Source organism: Gigantopelta aegis, chromosome 6, assembly GCF_016097555.1.
Source record: "Gigantopelta aegis isolate Gae_Host chromosome 6, Gae_host_genome, whole genome shotgun sequence".
Taxonomy (NCBI): domain Eukaryota; kingdom Metazoa; phylum Mollusca; class Gastropoda; order Neomphalida; family Peltospiridae; genus Gigantopelta; species Gigantopelta aegis.
The window spans coordinates 93,710,124-93,730,359 of NC_054704.1; the positions used below are offsets into that span (position 1 = coordinate 93,710,124).

At 36.9% G+C, this 20,236-nt stretch overlaps 2 protein-coding genes across 2 annotated transcripts in view; both read right to left on the reverse strand.

Moving 5' to 3' along the window:
- LOC121374297 (ras-related protein Rab-23-like) overlaps positions 1-16,937 on the reverse strand; it is a 45,583-nt gene extending 28,646 nt beyond the window's left edge. Inside the window, exons 1-2 of the mRNA XM_041501345.1 lie at positions 16,801-16,937; positions 10,983-11,294 (exon numbers count right to left, since the gene is read on the reverse strand). Of these exons, the coding sequence (XP_041357279.1) occupies positions 10,983-11,137 (155 nt within the window). The 5' untranslated portion in view covers positions 11,138-11,294; positions 16,801-16,937. The remainder of the gene's footprint in view (positions 1-10,982; positions 11,295-16,800) is intronic.
- Positions 12,677-18,783, reverse strand: LOC121374794 (zinc finger MYM-type protein 1-like). Its single transcript, XM_041501905.1, has 3 exons — positions 18,548-18,783; positions 17,749-18,416; positions 12,677-12,747 (listed from the first exon to the last, which is right to left on the reverse strand). Exons 1-3 carry the CDS (start codon positions 18,781-18,783, stop codon positions 12,677-12,679), a joined length of 975 nt encoding a protein of 324 aa, XP_041357839.1.
- Between the last annotated feature and the right edge of the window lie 1,453 nt (positions 18,784-20,236).

A 20,236-nucleotide genomic window follows, 5' to 3' on the forward strand; every position in this document is an offset into this window, starting at 1 on the left:
GGTTGAACTTCACTTTCATTCATTTCATGAATTTGTTCATGAGACATATTATACATAAGTTATACGATCTACAGGAAAATTTTGACTCAGTTCTTTCATAAAAATAAGCAGCAACACTAACAATATAGAAAATAGTTAAAATCACAGTCATATTATTTCATATTGTAAACATTTGGCTGTAAAAAGAATGCCTTTATGTGATGACATCGCTTACATTATGTCATGTAATAATCATATATAGTTATGTGATGTAATGGCTGATGGAATTTAGACAGAATTAAGATGGATTTTCATAATAAAACCCCCAGTTAAGTCATGTTAGGTAATAAAGAGAATAACCAACTTGTTATGAGGAGTCCATTATCTGTCCCTCATGAATACATGTTGAAGGACAGCATATATCACAGGCTTTTTAAGGCTTTTATAATAATAGACTTCATCATATGTAGTCATGTGGGATAGAAAAAGTACACCCGAGGTAGTGGAAATTTCAACCCGGGACTATGCCACATGACTGCATATAATGGGAGTCTTTTTCTCCCATCCATTTGATAAATAAACTATTATTTTACATGAACAAACAAAGATGGCCGAAAACATAACTTCTTTATTTGACCGTTTTAACATAAATAAACAACACTATCATATTTGCTGCGCCTGCTTCATGTGCTAAATAAAATTTAACACTACCAATTAACAAGATAACTTTTATAATGAAAGAAAGAAAGAAATTTTTATTTTTTTTATTTAACGACGCACTCAACACATTTTATATACGGTTATATGGCATCAGACATATGGTTAAGGACCACACAGATTTTGAGAGGAAACCCGCTGTCGCCACTACATGGACTACTCTTTCCGATTAGCAGCAAGGGATCTTTTATTTGCGCTTCCCACAGTCAGGATATAGCACAAACCATGGCCTTTGTTGAACCAGTTATGGATCACTGGTCGGTGCAAGTGGTTTACACCTATCCATTGAGCACTCACTCAGGGTTTGAAGTCGGTATCTGGCTTTTATAATGAAGGTTTTAATACCAAAATATTGACGTAAAACTAACCAACTCCCATTGGTATGACATCATATATTACCAACGTCGTAATACTCTCCATGTTAAATTCAATGACGTCATAGCCCATGCAAGACAGATTTATTTTGCATGGGCCAACATCATGGAATGAGTCTGTCTTGCAGGGATAGGGATGGGGGGGGGGGGGGGGGGGGGGGGGGGGGGGGGGGGGGGGGGGGGGGTTATATATATATATATATATTATAATATCTTACATTTTCAGTGCAATCAAAGTATGTGATATTTTTCAGATCACATACTTAAAGAATTTGATAAATTTGCAAATTAGATGTAAATTAGTCGAGGTCTTGGCACTAGGTTTATTGACATTTAAGCAAACGTACTTGGGTGACACTCCATGATTGACGTATGCATTCATAGTCATCAAATAAAAACATTTCAGTGGCCATTTGACACTGAAAGCTGTCCAGCGTTCAGAAAACAAAAAACGTTAGGCATAACTTTATTTTGATGTTAAGGACATCCAAAATGATGTCATTCCCATTCAAAAATACACCGCGCCACATATTCTTACATCATTTGAATATCTAGTAATGGCGGACTGGAATCAAAGTTGCGTGTACAGTTTACAAAAACACAATTTCTCTCTCTCTCTCTCTCTCTCTCTCTCTGTATATATATTTATATATATATATATACACACACACACACACACACACACACACACACACAATGTAGCAGTTGTGGAGAACTGTTTAAAAATCACTGCACTGCATGGACTCAAGACCCCCAACATTGAGCTTCATCCTGTCACTTCATGAAAAAAGTGCCAAGTCCTTATTGGTGGAATTTCAAATGAGAATATATACTGAACAACAAAAAGAAATGGAAATATTAGCTTTGATTTGTGTGTATATACATGCAACAACATCTTGTGAACATTTTAGGCCCATTTTGAATCAACATGTTAATTAATTAATTAATTTTATCATGAATTTTAAAAATTCATACATGTATATATATATATTAAAATATTCACATTTCTTTTGTTGTTCAATATAATTATAGAAAAACTGCCTGAGCTACATTGTACACACACACACCACACACACCGGTACATACATACATATAAGGCATGGTCTAGTTAACATCTTAAATTAAGTACCGTACTTAAGATCCTTTATCTATCACAGATTTGTATAAACGCTGGAAACAATACGAGTCTTACTGGCAGGTTCAAACCCATAAAACAGATGAACTGGACATAACATATATGATTACTATCATTCCTACAATACAGTTGTTAGGAGATTCAGGTTTCCATCCATGGTCCCCCATAGCTGTATAGTATATAAATATATACACTAGTGGACTCAAGCACCAAGTCATTAAACACGCTGTAGGTGTATGAAAATAGGACTTTTATCAGGTTAATATTCATTTATTGTCTGTAAAATTATCTATATATATTTGTAACAAACACTGGTTTCAGCCTACAATGTACAAGAGTTACAGTGAATCAGGCATGCTGTGGTAAACAGTGCGTCCCATTTCACACCAGGTTGAATAACATAATGACGTTTGTTCGTGGTTACAATAAAGCAGAACGAAAGCCACAAGTAGGAAACTACTGATGGGCATCCATGCATATATGCTGGAAGAATCATGCCAGTAAACATTTTAGTACATATATACAACTACATGTACATATAAAATTACATACATATGAACGATAATATCGGACACCTATGCTGGACAAAAACACGGTTAGCCAGAATTGATGTAAAGTTGTTGTTTTTAGTCAATACATGTATCAGGGATTTATCCAGGATTTTTTACAAGAACATTTTAGCATAGAAATTGGGAATTTTCATCCCACCAGCTAGGGTTTCTGCCAGAGGGTAAAATGGGTATAGCACCATACCCACAGATGTTTGCAGATTTGTTTGTTTTTTAAGTTAACCTTTTTACAAAATTAATTGCTCTTATCATTGCTGTATAATTTTCTTAACCCTAACCTTAAACTTAACCCATTTTCTTTCTGCGGGAGGTCCCCCAAAACCCTTATTTACTATGGTTGCATTTAATTCCATAGCACCATACCCAAACATTTCTTTCGGGCATAAACACTCAGTGAAATGGTTTTTTGGGAAAGGGGCCTACATGTATGTGTGGGCCCACAGAAAACCTGTATAAATGTCTGTGTATATCATAAAATATGTTCTAATAACCAGACAGCCAACAGGCACAATTATATATAGCAGGTGTATGTACATTTATGTACATATTTAATATTTGTTGAATTCACATTTTGATAAAGTCGTTACATACTCTAAGATCTTCTAACTGCAATTTATCAATTAAAGCTGTCAAAATGTTCACATGCACCTGTAGGTACAAACATGTACATGCAGTGTTTGCACTCACCATTTACAATGTCCAGCCCCAACCCCTCAACACAAGAATGTCATGTTGAGAAGCATTTATTGGTAGGTGTAGAAAAACATACACATATATACATGTAGTGATGTACATTCTTAATGCAGTGTTCAACAAATGTTTGAGAAAGTTACTAGCCCTCACAGAAGGTTTGGTTAGTGCCCTAGATGTAGTAATATAATTGATATTTTCTAACCCAGACCGAAAAGGTACTAGCCGGGACTGATGCCTAGTGGATTTGTCGAAGCCTGCTGAATGAAGGCAGGCCTACATGCACATGCAGTGAACATTTTGCTCAGTATAGTGCTGCGATTTGTTATACCAAATCAAATCCTACAGATGACAATCATAACATATGTGACTAAAACTCCTACCTGCAGCATATCAATCAATATAAACACCACAGATATAAATACTACAACCCCTCACCCTTAAAGTGAATCAGAAAACATAATTAGGGGTCAAGCTGCTCATTTCAGACATAACGGGTAGCATCTATGACTACCCTAGTTCTGCACAAAATTTGAGTACTTTTTTTGTTTGTTTATAGATACCCCATATGTTTCAGGGTGTATACTAACATATGTGGCTAAAACTCCTACCTGCAACGTATCAATCGACATAAACGCCATGGATATAAATACTACCACCCCTCACTCTTAAAGAGAATCACAAAAAAGTGGGTGTCAAACTGCTCATTTCTGAGATAACGGGTAGCGTCTATGACTACCCTAGTTCAGCACAAAATTTGAGTACTTTTTTTTACAGGTACCCCATACATGTTCCAAGCACAAGGCTACTTGACACAGTGGTACTAGATGAAATAAAATTGCATACATTTTTAGCCCAGATGAAACTAATTTTTTTTTACAACCAACACACTCACATTTATAACCAATCACAGGACTTGTGGTGTTCAGTTCTCTATCAAAAGTTCGGTGCACCTCGAACTTTGACCCAGCCGGAAGTTATTTGGTTTAGTACTACCTTCAAGCACAAAGCTACTTGACACAGTGGTCCTAGACGAAATAAATTGCATACAAATGTTCGCCCAAATGAAACTAATTTGTTTCTACAACTAACACACTCATATTTATTACCAATCACAGGACTTAATTTTGTGGTGTTAACTTCTCTTTCAAAAGTTGGGTGCACCTCGAACTTTGACCCAGCGAAAAGTTATTTGGTTTAGTACTACCAGTACCTTAAGAGATCATTATACAATTTAAATAATCATTTTCAATTAATGAGCAATGGTAGCAAATCAAAATTTTGAAAACAAAAAATGTTCCTAGCAGTAGCTGACATACATGTATGTATACCTGTAACATTAATGTATATGAATCTGATAAAATCATATACTACATGTATATGTCATGGCTGGCTACAGGAATGCTTTACAGAGGGGTGCAGAGTAAAAAAAGGGCACCTACAGTATTCCAAAGCACACTTACCTGCATTATAGAATTTATAAAGGCCCCAGAAATACCTAATTAACATATTACATCTTTCCCAATGAAAAGAAATAATTCTGTTTGTAAGTAAATGACTGGATTTCCATGCACTTTAAAGCTTGATGGAGGGACTGGGGTGTACACCCATCACTCTACTCCCTCGATCTGTGCCTTGATGTACATATATATATATATTGCCTTCCAGATTCAGAGTTTGTTTTGTTCGACACCACTAGAGCACATTGATTTATTATTGGTTATTAGATGTCAAACATTTGGTAATTTTAAGATATAGTCTTAGAGAGGAAACCCGCTACATTTTTCATTAGTAGCAAGGGATCTTTTATATGCACCATCCCAGACAGGATAGCACATACCACAGTCTTTGATATACCAGTCGTGGTGCATTGGATAAAAGGAGAAATAGCCAAATGGGTCCACCGACAGGGATTGATCCGAAACCGACCACGCATCGAGTGCTTTACCACTGGGCTACATCCCGCCCTTCCTGCCAGGTTCAGTATATACACAAGCATGTCTGGCAACGTTAGAGTCTGAGGTGTGCATGTAGTTATGTCAAAATTAGGTTAGCCTCACCATGCTGGCTACATCCCACCCTTCCTGCCAGGTTCAGTATATACACAAGCATGTCTGGCAACGTTAGAGTCTGAGGTGTGCATGTAGTTATGTCAAAATTAGGTTAGCCTCACCATGCTGGCTACATCCCACCATTCCTGCCAGGTTCAGTACATACACAAGCATGTCTGGCAACGTTAAGAGTCTGAGGTGTGCATGTAGTTATGTCAAAATTTGGTTAGCCTCACCATGCTGGCTACATCCCACCCTTCCTGCCAGGTTCAGTACATACACAAGCATGTCTGGCAACGTTAGAGTCTGAGGTGTGCATGTAGTTATGTCAAAATTAGGTTAGCCTCACCATGCTGGCTACATCCCACCCTTCCTGCCAGGTTCAGTATATACACAAGCATGTCTGGCAACGTTAGAGTCTGAGGTGTGCATGTAGTTATGTCAAAATTAGGTTAGCATGACCAAGCTGGCTGTGACACGGAATTGCCAAAAGGTTCAAGTACTTAAAAACAGGTGATCCGGAGATCTGTTCAAACAAAATTAAACCTGGCAACACTGTCTGCATTTGTGAGGAAGGTGTTACCTAACGAGCTATAAACACCAACACACTGCCCTGAGCTGCAAGTTGCTCTAATCAATAATGTCGCAATGTACAGTCATTCATTCATTTCAAATTATTTTCGGTCTTACTCTCAAATCCAATTGAGGTTTAAGCATGCAGTCCTGGTCACACACATCATCTATCAGGGCTGTCTGTCAGTTATTGGTTAGTTGTTGGTGGTTAAATATAGTCAAATGTGTATTAAACCTAGTCAAACCTGTAATAAACCACCACCTTAGGAAATATTAAAAGTTCTGTCCTATCTAGACAGGTGGATTCTTAAAGCTGCACAAATTTGAGTAGATATTTTGATTTTTTAAAAGCATTTATTATGGGGTATCAGTGCATAGCACTGTTTTGTTAGGGTAGGACAGCTCAGTGGTAAATCGCTTGCTCCATGTATGGATGGTCTAGGATTCATCCCCATTGTTGGGCTCATTGGGCTATTTGTCATTTCAGCCAGTGTACCATGACTGGTACATCTAAGACCATTATGTGTATTATCCTGTCTGTGGGATGGTGCATATATAAAGTATCCCTTGCTACTAACAGGTTTCCTCTCTAAGACTATATGTCAAATCACTAAATGTTTAACATCCAATAGCCAAAGATTAATAAATCAATTTGCTCTAGTGGTGCCACTGAACAAAATACACTGACTTTTCACTGTTTTGTTATTTGAAATTGACTATAGATGGATTTCCAATCAGGTTGTGAAGACAAAAATACATTGTTAACCATTACAAAGCTGTACTACGTAACTACATGTATGTATACTCATATTAACTACTTGTACACGTATAGTTGTCCTATGTACACATATTACACAGTGTGTTTTGAGATAATTTAAGTAATTATTATCTTGAGCATATTATACATAAAATTTGTTTTAACTGGTCATTGATAAAATTTGCACTCAAAAGGTTCTGGTCAAAAACAGAGATGCCCCATGGAATTGACCAATAATAAGCATTATCGGGTTTGGTCAACAGAATTCAGAAATTGTAATAACATCGTGTTTCATGTATGACACCAATGTGCAAAATACATGTGCTTATTTACAATTTATTTTTTTACAAAATTGATTTAAATAATAAAACAATGATTGCATTGTGATGAGACCAATATGATGATTTAAATAGCACAAAAAAATTAAATACAGACCTTGGTCACAAGTTAATGAATTAATAAACATATCAATTTTGTTACATATATATGTACATTTAAAAATCTATAGCAAAGAAAATCAAAATGAAACAAGAACCAAATGTTCTCACATCCCCCCATGATTTATGGGAGTACATATTTTTTTCCCACTGAAACTTTATTGGATACAATTAAGAACTTGGTGTACAGTGTATGTGCAGCATCAGCGAACCCTCCCCCCTTAGTCACTTTGTATATAATTCTCAAATCACCCATCCCCCCCCTCAGGGTATACAGATGAATGCATTTTATGGACGGCCCCTGATCATGCTGTCTAAAACCTTTTAAACTACCATCAAACAGTTTGCATGGCACATTAGCCTGTAATGTCAAAGAGTACACTGTATATCTGGGCAAGACAAAGTGACGAAGATATAAAGTAAACATTCCATGAGCTGAGTTAGCTGCTGTACCAGCGGTATACACACCATCAACCAGCATGTGAGGACAAACTAACACGAACACTGAACATTTAGGAGCTGAATTGTTCGACCAGTCTAGCCTTTTGGCTTAGCACACTCTTAATGAATTAAAAACATGCAGACAAACATGGGCGCCACCATGAAGACTTCAAACAAAAGCACATGATGTGTATGTGGGGTGTACTAGTTAGCTAGTTCTCCAGTGATTCACCCTGCAGATGGGCAGGATGATAATTAAGTGTTTACAGGCTGAGCCATGCCACTGTTGCCAGCTACTTGTATGGGAACAGGTACAGTCAACTGTTCGTCAACATACCGTACACCAAAATTACTTGGCACTTTTAATTAGCAGTTCATGGCTTGGTACGTAGGTACATGTAGTTTATTTTAATAAGAAAAATAAATAGAAGACAACAAAGGAAAAAAAATAACACTCCAAAGATGAATATAAATATTAAACTCATAATATTTTGGATTTAATTTAAAAGTAAAAGATTCCCAATTTAATTACAAACTACACAAGGGTTAATCTATAATTTGAATTGATTGCCATACATGGACTCAGATTTTTATAAACCTATTTACTAGCCCAACCAGTATGCTATGACTGGTACATCAAAGACTATGATACAATTTGGCATAACTAAAACAATTTAAAATATAAAGAGTGAACATGATCTAAACCGGTATAGCTAAAACTCTTCGGTATAACTAACTAAAACAGCTTAAATGTAAGTGTGAATGCAAATTGTTTTAGTTAAACTATTATAAGGCAGAAGTGACAGTGACATCAAAGTGTGTTAGTAATTGCCTAACAGTCTTGCAGTCTATTTTTGTTTTTATGCCTTGTCCAAATGCAAATAACTGCACTTCTGTGGTATACCGGTAAAACTATGTATGTATGTGAACACTCGTTATTTCCAACCAAAAGTGTTAATTATCTAAATCAATATTATTGCTAGCTTTTTTTTTTTTTTAACGTACATGTATGTAGTACATAAATAATCCTATATATTATATATATACTATAAGACATCATGACCTTGACCTTGAAAATAAACCAGTATCAGTTATCACATTTTAAAATTCATCAATTTTCAAAACTTCCCTCAAAGATACATAAAATTTTATACCAACTATTATAAGGTTACATAAAATACATGTACATGCACTTAATACAGGTTCACTCGCAAAAATTATGACAGGCGAGTTACAAAATAAAATCACCAATCTAATGGGGTTTTTTTGACTGAAAATAAAACATTAGTTTTTATTTTCTGTGGAATCTGATTATTTCACCATTTTGAATCATCTGATGTGAACAGTGATGAACATGCACCTCCTCTGTTTCTAAGTTTCAATCATCAACAAGTACATGTACATGTCAAAGATTTATCCAGGTGTTCTGTGGGTCTGAACATTGCCCCCTTCTCAAAAGAAAGTGGCAATGAAAATTCCCAATTTCTGTACTAAAAATTACCAATATATATATATATATATATATATATATATATATATATATATATATATACTGACACACAATGAAAACGCAAAACAGATATTTTTCAATATTTTGTTGTGATTAATGAAAAATATATTTATTGGATTTAAAAAAAACAATTTATGAGAGGAAGCCATTGATTGGTACTTTTGTCTGGGTTTTAATCCTGGTTTTGTTCTCGTTACACATACAATAGCAGAAACACACAAAATGGTGTGAAATGCGTTCACTACATGCTCAATCATGCTGCATGCAATGCACGTGAAATGCCAGTATGTGGACACATAAAAGTCACGTAACGGTGTCATATTCCTCGTCACATTAAGAATGCCACGACTCAGAGAAGAACAAAGGGAGCGAGCGTTGGGCATGTTTCAAGGGGGGACTTCGCAAAGCCAAGTTGTTAGGACCTTCAGAGTCCATCCATCAACTATTGGACGACTTGTTGAATGTCATCAACAGACCGGCAGTGTCTGTGATCAACCTCGACCTGGTCAATGTCCCGTTACGACCCCACGCCAAGATCGGCAGATTCGATGACACCACCTCCGTGACCGATAAAGAACTGCGACGATGACAGCAAGCAACATGATAGGACGTCACAATGTGTACAGGAGACTCCATGAACTGTACGCTGACAGATGTGTGAGGGAACGTGATCGGTTTGGCAGTGGTTGTCTGATGGTATGGGGGGCAATCAACTGTGATTTCAGGAGTGATCTCATCACTGTCCACGATGCCCTTACAGCCCAGCGTTATGTTGACGTTATTCTAAGACCAGTTCTCCAGCCACTTTTGCACAGTCACCAAAGACCAGGAGGTCCCCTTCTGTTTTAACAAGACAATGCCCGTCCACATACTGCAAGAATTACCCAGGCATTCCTGCAACAAGCCGGTATCACCGTTATGAACTGGCCCGCCGTTTCACCGGATATGAACCCAATTGAACACACGTGGGATGAGTTAGGATGTCGTGCACGTCACCGCCAGCCACCACCGCATAACGTCGAGCAGCGCTGAGCTTGCACAGGCATTGCAGGAGGAATAGAGGAACATTCCTGTGGCTTATTTGAGACGTTTGTGCCAATACTTTCCCCGTCGTCTTCACGCATGCTCACGGGCCAATGGTGGACACACCAGATACTGACCTTGATATGGGGGGTTAAATTTTCGATTACGAATGCAACTCGATTACTGATGATAACTGGCCATGTTTCCATGTGAATGTATCCCATGAATACTAGTCATTAATGTCATATTACATTATCCATCAATTCATTAATAGTTTGTCGTTATTTACAATGAAAAGTGTTTTTTGCGTTTTATAAAGCAAATGCAAATCACACTTAGAAAGAGATCTCAACATACAGACGATATTAAATGTTATACAGTAGATCACATCGTTTAAGGGGAGCTATCATTCTGGCTACCCATCATTCCCCTGAGACTAGTTCAGGGAGAATTAAAAATTTTTTAGCTCTCCTCAAGTAGCATGTGATTTTTTTTTATATCATTACTCAATAAGGTAACTAATATATCTTAAATGACTCCCCATAATCTAAGCTATGAGGAACAATTAATCAATCCCCTCAATCTTTTTCAAGTTTATAGATCTGTTGTAGCCACTTTGTATAAAAATTAGTAATTGGCTAATTTGGCATTAGACAAGGTTAGACAAGGTGAGCCCAGGGACGGGGGGAGGGGATAATTTTATGACCACTTTTTACAAAAACTTACTCAATCTGCCTTTCCAGAAAATCCACTCCAATAGTCTTCTTATAGTCTTTCGTAAATATGCCCTTGCAGTATCGCTGAATCATGCTGGACTTCCCCACGGCCCCATTGCCAACTACCACCACTTTGACGGCCACCTCGACTTCTTCCTCTCTCATTGTACGCTGCAACTAACGGGTAGCAAATTATCCCAGCGAATCATAGGGGCACTATTTCCGAGAAACATAGGTTCACTGTAGAAGATAATACGGCTTTTAGGAACCTTTGATGTGATACACTCACAGCTAATATTCGCTGTGTTGAAAGAAGTTTGATCTGAAAGATAAAAAACAACAACTGTGTCAAAAATAATTCAATGAATGTACAGCAAATGGAATATAAACAAGTGGGGAAATATAACAAAATATATTTGTCAGATTTTATCTTGAGAACAGAACTGAATATCTTGGGAGATTTTATATCATAACAAAAGGATCTACATGTAAGTCAAAACACTGTAATTCTGAATACACCTGTCTTTGAAAAGTTATGTCTGCTTGTAAAAACAGGGGTGAGACATAGTCCAATGGTAATTCGCTTGTCTGATGCATGGTTTGTCTATCGGATCGGGCTATATCTCGTTCCAGCCAGTGCACTACAACTAGAATATTAAATGCTGTGGTATGTGATATCCTGTTGTAGGTTTGGCATATAAAAGATCCCTTGCTACTAGTTAAATGGAAAATGTAGCGTGTTTCCTTTCTAAGGCTATATGACAAAATTACCAAATGTTTGACATCCAATAGACGGCGGCAAATAATAAATCAATGTGCTGTTGTCACATTGTGGTGCCGTTAAACAAAACAAACTTTTAGCAAGTAAAAATATTTTAAAACACAAACATCAGTAGTATGGTATATCTTTGTTTCATGAATGTGTACTAGAAATAAAAGTGTCCACCTCATATGTGTTACAAACAAAAGGATATAGAGTCAAATCTATAAGTAGATGCAATAAATCCATCATTCTCAGTACCGTAACTATATTAATATATAAATGCAATGGTCAGCTTTTTTGAGTCTACACTAATCACAATATAAGCAATGTAAATTATAGAAATATCTTCAACAAAATGTTGTTTTTGTTTATTCCTACTAATTACTTACAAGTTATGTTAAAATGGAATATTATTCATGAATTAACATTCCATGCAAGTCACATGACCTATTGCATCAGGGCACACCCTGTCTATTGCCAAATTAGCCAATTGCTAATTTTCACACAAAGTGGCTACAACCTTTTCATGAAAATGCATGTACTCTACATAATTATGTTCAACTTGACTCAGAGTCAAACAAAATTCTTCCCAGTGTGAGACCTGTGCACACATCTTATACCCACACCCACTTTGTTACATTTTTTTTTTCAATTGCATAATCACCTGCAGATTGAACAATGCATTTTCCCCGTCCCAACTGTACTTAAAAAGTACATCATCCATGCAGAACAATTGTAAATGAAACCTTAGTGTCTAATTTGTTTTAATTGAGAATACGTTTATCAAATTAATATTTTACCATGTACATGTGTAAACATTGTCTGTGTATTGACATTAAATGTTGTCAGTTATCATGGGAAATAAAGAGGTGAAATGACTATTGTTTTGTAAGTTAATACAGATTGAAAAAAAAGAATCAATCAAACTGTTTGTCAAAATTTTAATGACTCTCAACATCGCTTCCAATCTGCTGACCAAGTAGACAATCAACATCTTTCAAATCAGCCAATTCTGAACAGACAGGAAGTGTATCCGATTGATCAGGTGATATGAAAGAGGTTGGTGATCTGAAAGCTATGTTGATACTACGAGAGTAACAGTTTGAGTATTTGGAACAACTTGTTAAAAAAATCCATAGTTAGCAGCTAGTAGAATACAGTTCAATACTGTTTTAACACTTGGTCAGTGGAAAATGGCATGTTTGTTAAAATCTTGCACAAATGCTATGTGACCAGCTTGGTTACAAACACTCCCTGTTTTATATTTACATAAGTGAATCGGACATCAAAATCATTTGATGGCAATTTAAAGGACTAATTACTGTATTACATACAAACCGTTACACCCATATATATTTTTTTGACAAAACAATAAATTCAGTCTGCATTGTACAACATATCCTGGAGTAACTGTGAACTGTCCTATTAACGGGAAATGGTTTCAATACACACGCATTGTAATTTGTACTGTACAATTGACTTGATGAAATAATGTTTTAACATGTCAAAAAAACCCCAACAAATGTTACATCAATGTCATTTTCTGTTGAAAAGAGATTAAAGGCATGGTGTAATCTAATGTTGACGTTTTTCAGCTACTCCCATAAACTGGGCTATAGTTTTTTCAAGAGTGACACCACCAAAACTCTTGTGCAATGAATCTGTGAAAAAGACTAAGACTTTGACAATGACAGCTATGTAAAAATGTTGTTTAAATTTAGGTTTGTTTAATATTATATGTCATTTAATATAGTAAGCACAGTGCAAAATGGCGGTTATGTATCAATGTTCTCGCTGTTCCATTTAAGCGGGGCAGCCCACCCCGCTATTGCATTTTGCCGCCCTCCTTTCACGTTCTCTGCCCTCCTTTATTTTCCATTTTCCAGCAACTGTCTCTGCTATTTCCAAATGCACACTTTTTTCTACACATAAAAAACCCCACAACGATCAGTCTGCACACTGGACATCAAAGGAAACAAGCCGCGCTGTGTACAAAACATTGACGAAGCCCCCCCCCCCCCCCCCCCCCCCGTTTTTTTTTTTTTTTTAAGGGTGTGGTGCCGCACGGCCGCCCTCCTTTAATTTTCACTCAGCGAGGAGAACACTAAGTATACACTTCCCTACATATAACACAATTTAAGAATTGACCTCAATTATTTTTTGGTTCACGCAAGTATAAACCAAAACATAATTCTTATAATTAAATTTATATGCATGCTTTAACAATACATAACTGAATTTATTTTGTTTAGCTTTAAATACACCTGTAGTATTGTTTGTGTAAACTTCATTAATACTTATGTTGCGTAAGAATGCAAACATCCATTCACTATTATTTGAATCAGGTGATTTTTAAATGATGTCATTTTAATAAATGACACGATTTCCTCTAGCTGATGTATGCAGTTTTACGGATCATTTTGGAAGGAATTGTCCGATTCATGTCTAGTTTATATTTGTGAATGTGAATAAAGGGAATGTTTCAAACATTTACACTGTCGAAGGAACCGTTTAATTTTTGTCAACAGCTGTAGAACAATGCTTACAAGTAAGTTTCAGGTGTGAATGTACCTACATTTCTTTGGCCACTGACAGTTATTTCATTAGCGAAGAGGTGGGGTTTTTTAAATTATCAATGTGTATACATCAGGGTTAAAAATTAACATGTAAACCATAGTCGCTAGCAGGGCCACTTGAAAATAAATCTTACTGGCCCTTCTCATATTGAACTAGCCCTCCAATTGTCACATTGAAATTTACCTGTATTGCCATATTCAAAACTAGAATGTTCTTAGTTAACTAATAACCATGTTCTGACTCTATACAGTTGCGTCAAAAGGAAACCGATAATAAATACATTAATACAGTTAAAATTCATATAAAAACATAGCCCATACTAACCGAAATAACAAAATTTTAAAAACAAAATTCATACTAAATAAAAAAGTTTCTTTAATAATTACCATTAATTATATACAGATTAAATTTCATTTTAACTGACTTGCATTGTCTCTGAAGTAAAATATAATACAGTACAGAACTGCGCATTCTTTAGTAAACTAGTCTGGGAGTGGCAGTCCTCTTTGTGGCGATGCAAGAGTGGAGGAATAAACTTTGTGGCAATGCAAGGTAGGTGAAATTTCCAGTAAAGGAATTCCTCGGGAGTGGCTGTCTTCCTATAGATGAAGCACTTGATAGAGATTCATGGAATAATCCACTATTTTGCCAGATGCTCATTCACCTCTGCATTGTGCAGAGATACGGCCCAGGGTCCCGTTCCACGAAGTGATCTTAGCCCTAAGATTACCGTAAGCGCATAGCTACCCTATGCACTTAAGCTGATCTTAGGGCTAAGATCGTTATGTGGAATGGGGCCCTGATCATGTATTACTGTTTTGTCATTCAGATTACCTTGGATTTTCCAACAATTGCCTTAAAACATGTAAAACAAGAAGATTTTAACCTATGCAGTTTCATGGTAATTTGTAAAAAAAAAAAGAAGCTACATGCCAATTCATTGGTTCCCTTTTGACACAGATGGACAACAGTTTCAAAATTAATATTTTCTGCCTCAGTAAATGTTATAATGTGTGGATGAGTGTGAGTGTTGGTGCACACATACGTGTGCGTTTAATTTGGATATTGGAAATGCTGTAGTAGTAGGCTACTAATAAAATAAATTTCGAAAATAAATCTATGAAAAATCATACCAAATATTTTACAAAAATATACGATGTATCATATTAAAAAGCATAAAAGAGTATTTGTCTGATCTGTTCTTATTTCATGTCTTCTGCTACCAGATATGTAGTTCGTGCCAGCACAGACACAGTGTGTTTTATCACATTCGATTCAGTTTCTAACTGGCACCAAACTATACTCGCCAGACCCTAAACTCGATGGTCGCCCAACGGACTATCTTAGTCGCCCTTAGCGAATAAAGGGAAAAATATCCGCCCGGTCCCCCCATCCCCTGATCCTAACCCTAACTAAAATTAATAAAGGAGGGGGTGGGGACCGGGCTGATATTGTACCTACATACGGTACTTGTAACAGACTTGAGATGGGGAATTAAGTTTGAACTTTTATGTGACTAATATTGAAACTGCAGAGATAATGTTAACACTTCAATGTTACTAAATTTAGATGAATACACAACAGATTTTTTTTTTTGCAGGTAAATTTTGCAAGGTATATCTGCAGCCGACAGCGCTCCTTTAAAGGCATATTGTCACAGACGACTTACCTATTTAGTGGTCTAAAAAGTATTACCTGAACAAAAAATATTTTGATTTGTCCCTAAATGTACTTTATTGAACCGTCTTCGTAACCACCATACTCCATTTATTAATGATATTTTGTAAACACAATTGAATTATGGCAGTGGTCCATAATTCAAAAACTAAAATTACAGAGAGCGTTGATATGGATTTCACTCCAGCATGGTTCAGTTAAAGGGACATTCCCGAGTTTGCTGCATTGTAACATGTTTTCGACTAATAAAATATTTCTACGATTAAACTAACATTTTTAATATATTTTCTTATTTAGAATATCAGTGTCTGTATATTCAATGTGTTTCTGGTCGTCTTAATTAATATTTATAAGAAGCCCCAACTGGATTTTGTCATCAAATAATTTCGTATGTACGAAAAAATTGTTTTTAGGAAATAAAATAAAATTTAACCTAGTACAAATATTACAACGACCAGAAACACGTTTAATATACAGCCACTAATATTTTAAGCAGAAAAATATATTTGATACGTAATTAAAGTCGTCAAAAAGTCTCTATTATTCGATAACATCTTAAAATATGCAGCAAACTCGGGAATGTCCCTTTAAGGTGATGCAATAGCTAGATTTGGTTTCCAACAATATTTATTATCCATTTTTAGAGAAATAAGGTCCTTAAATCCGTGACACTGACAGTATCATGAGTATGCCTTTAAGTTTAACACATCCCGGCTTTACCTGTAACTTGTAAGACGCGCACCTGCAATGTTGTACCTGTCATTTAAAATACGTTTTAACATGCAAAACGATATCGTGAACACATGCTTACTTATATGTCAGTTATAAACAGCACGATTCCCTCTCACTGCACGTAAAACAATGAACAGAAATGCAATACAACGTTACGTCCTTCCTTTTCGTTGTCAAGCTCCGTTTACTCTGGATGAACATTCTTCCGAAAACATCGCTCCGGGCTAAATGAACGGAGGTCATCAAGGTTAAATACCGGCAATAAATAAATAAAATATAATTAAGCGCATATATCTTTATTTTTAAGCTATTTTAATATGCATATATATTATACATACAACGCGTAATGTAATTATATATGAACCAATTGTAAAAAAAATTTGTTATACAGTTAAGAGCCAAATATATTTATTGTATGAAAATGTCTCTCTTCGGATACGACGTCACAGAAATTAATCCAGCCTGAACAGGTATGTGCACCACTCGATTTGACAAGCTTGGTTTGGAGATATCATGCTGATATGCGCAATGGCTGGTGACAATTGTGAAATTACAGAGAATTATGTCTCAAGAACCAAAGTTATTGACGAATTTGTTGAAGAACACAAGCATTTTCAACTAAATTTGAGATAGTTGAAGTGTCGTGGGTTGAACTATACGGGGGGGGGGGGGGGGGGGGGGGGGGAGGGGGGGGGGGGAATTAAAGTTACACTTCACACCGGTTTTGTATGAGAACCGTTCCATGTACGGCTAGTGTTGTGCCTACATTTTCCAATAAGTTGTGGAAAATACACTTATTTTTGACTATTATTGAACGAGATAATAAACATTTCATGCAATGTTACAAAAATTAAATGTCGACAACACCCCTCAAGCGTGCCAGTCCAAGACGTCGTTGGCGCCAAAGTACTACTCCATAGGCGTCGATCCAGTTTTAAAAGTGGGGGGGACTGATACATATACATATATTTTTATTGTTTTGCAGGGGGGGGGGGGGGTCGAGGTGCATCGCGAAGGAACGGTGCACTCTCGATGGCCTTCGCACAGATGAGGTGCGTGATGTGTGCACCGCAATGCGTGTAGTTTGCCAGTGGTTGTACTTTCTTGATCAGTGCTTGGCAGCCTTGGTATTTGCCCGACATATTGCTGGCTCCGTCATACGTTTGCGCTCTCAGATGCGTGATTGGGAGGTTGAGTCTGAGCAACGCGTCTTGCAGCATATTGCTGAGGCTGGCACCAGTCGTCTCAGATACGCTGTACAGACCGATAAAGTCCTCGTGAACGTCGTAAGCGTCGTCTATATATCGCACGCATATTGCCTCCTGTTCAACGCCTTGGATGTCTTGAGTTCCGTCGACAATGGCTGCAAAAAGGCCCACGTTCTTGCAAATATTTCGCAGCACCATGTGTGCCATGATTTTTAACAGTTCGTTTTGCACGGCAACGCTTGTGTATGAAGTTGTGCGTGTCAACCACCTCTGTAACACGACGTCATCGTTGCTCCGCAGCTCTAACAACTTCATGAAATTACCGTCGCTTGACTCTTTGCCGCGTATTGCCAGTCCCTGCTGCGCTAGATACTGGACGGTCGTCACAATCTTCAGCAGAGCGTTGCGCGCCTTCGTTTGTTCTTCAAGATGGTGCGTACTTAACTGTGCGTCAACGTCGTTGTTGGAAGACTGGAATTTCAGGTTGCTATGAGAAATATGTGCAGATGTCTTTTCGTGGATTTTGAATTTCTAAATTGCCTTCTTCCAGTTGCAAAATCCCTTGGAAACAAATGTGTCCTCTGAACACCGCGCCATGCCGGCCAAGTCCATGCATACTGCTTCAGCACAAGTAAAGCAGAGTACTCCGCTAACGTTAGCGTCAAAGTGGAGCCATGGAAAGCTATCGAACCACGCGCGCTGAAAACATAGCGTTCGTTTAGCGAGCCGTTGCACCGGCATGCAGTTGACGTCCCGTGGCTGGTACGGCACTGGCGGTAAGATGGGCAACCGTGTCTAAGAAGTGACTCTTTTCTCTGTTTTTTCTTTAACATCTTCACCAACAACTTCGACATTTGAATCCGGTGTCGTCCCTACTCGAAAGAGTCTGGGCATGGCATGGTATGGCAGTGAAGAACTTTTTAATGTCTATGGTAGTTTTTCTACGGTATACTATCTCCGTTAGCGTTTCGTCCTGGACGATGCAGTTTGCCAAATAACCTGCGTGTAATTCATCAAATTCGAATTGTTGTATCAAATAGCATGTCAAAATAACCGGATATAAGCCTATGGGTACAATGATAATTGACGAATACATTGTATGCAAAATATTCGTTATTAGATTCCTGGAGACTGGAGTAGTTGTTTTTCCGACGATATAACCACGGCCGGTCTATAACAACTAAACTAGTGACCATCATCTACCTAGCGCGCATGCGCTATTGGTAGTTTGATCCGATGTCCTTGTTTCAAAATAAAATAAACGCATTTTTTTCAGAATAAAAAAAAAAAAAAATAATTAAACAATATTATTTACTTGACAAATTAACAAATATCGCTAGTAACCATTATTTATATAACTTTCGTTCCGTCTTTCCTTTACGTGTTTTATTTTATTATTAATTTCAAATGTCTTTCATTGGGTTTTTCAAATTATAAAAAAGTAGACGCCAGTACTGAACATTTCTGGTGTTACATTTGTATAGACTTTCTGCCCCAACACTTGGGTATAATTATTTCAAATTACACATCACTACCTAAGTTTATAGATTGATATTTCTATTGATGATGAGAGAGAGAGAGAGAGAGAGAGAGAGAGAGAGAGAGAGAGAGAGAGAGAGAGAGAGAGAGAGAGAGAGCATATATATTATTATTCAAAATAGCATATACACTTGGTGACATAATGCTAAGAGTAAATCAGCAATACCTGTTATTTATATGAAGTTCGAAACCAATTAGTCAATTTCAGTATAAAAGAAAGAACCATTAAGTTTTAATAGTTATTTTTACTTAACCAATAACGCATATTTAGATACCGTATAACCGGAAACATTTCGAGGTTTTTCATTTTCGAGGTTTGGTCAATTTGAAATGGGCGTGTTTTTATTTTCATGTTTTAGCAAATCTGGTTTGCGAAAATTTAGTTATTGTTGTTAATTAAAAGTTCAACATCGGCTTCGAGTTGCTTAAAATCGCCGGAGCATAACGTGAAACAACAGAACACTCAATTGCAAGTGGTTAAGGCGGTATCCTATTGGCGAGACAACTGATGACAAGACGTTTATTTAAAGCCAATTACGATTGGTGTGAGAAGTGTTCTAAGTCAGACAGTGTGGTGTTTGATGTTTAATCTGAGCTCGACATGTTCATTCATACTCGTATACAGTAAGCTGGCTCAGTCTATTCTCTTGTAGTTTCCTGTGGTCTGCGGTGCTCTGCGCATGGCAGGAAATATCAGGAAATAAAGTATTTCGGTAAATAGTTATTTTAATAATTTTATTATATAGTGGGCACAATGAATATTTGTGA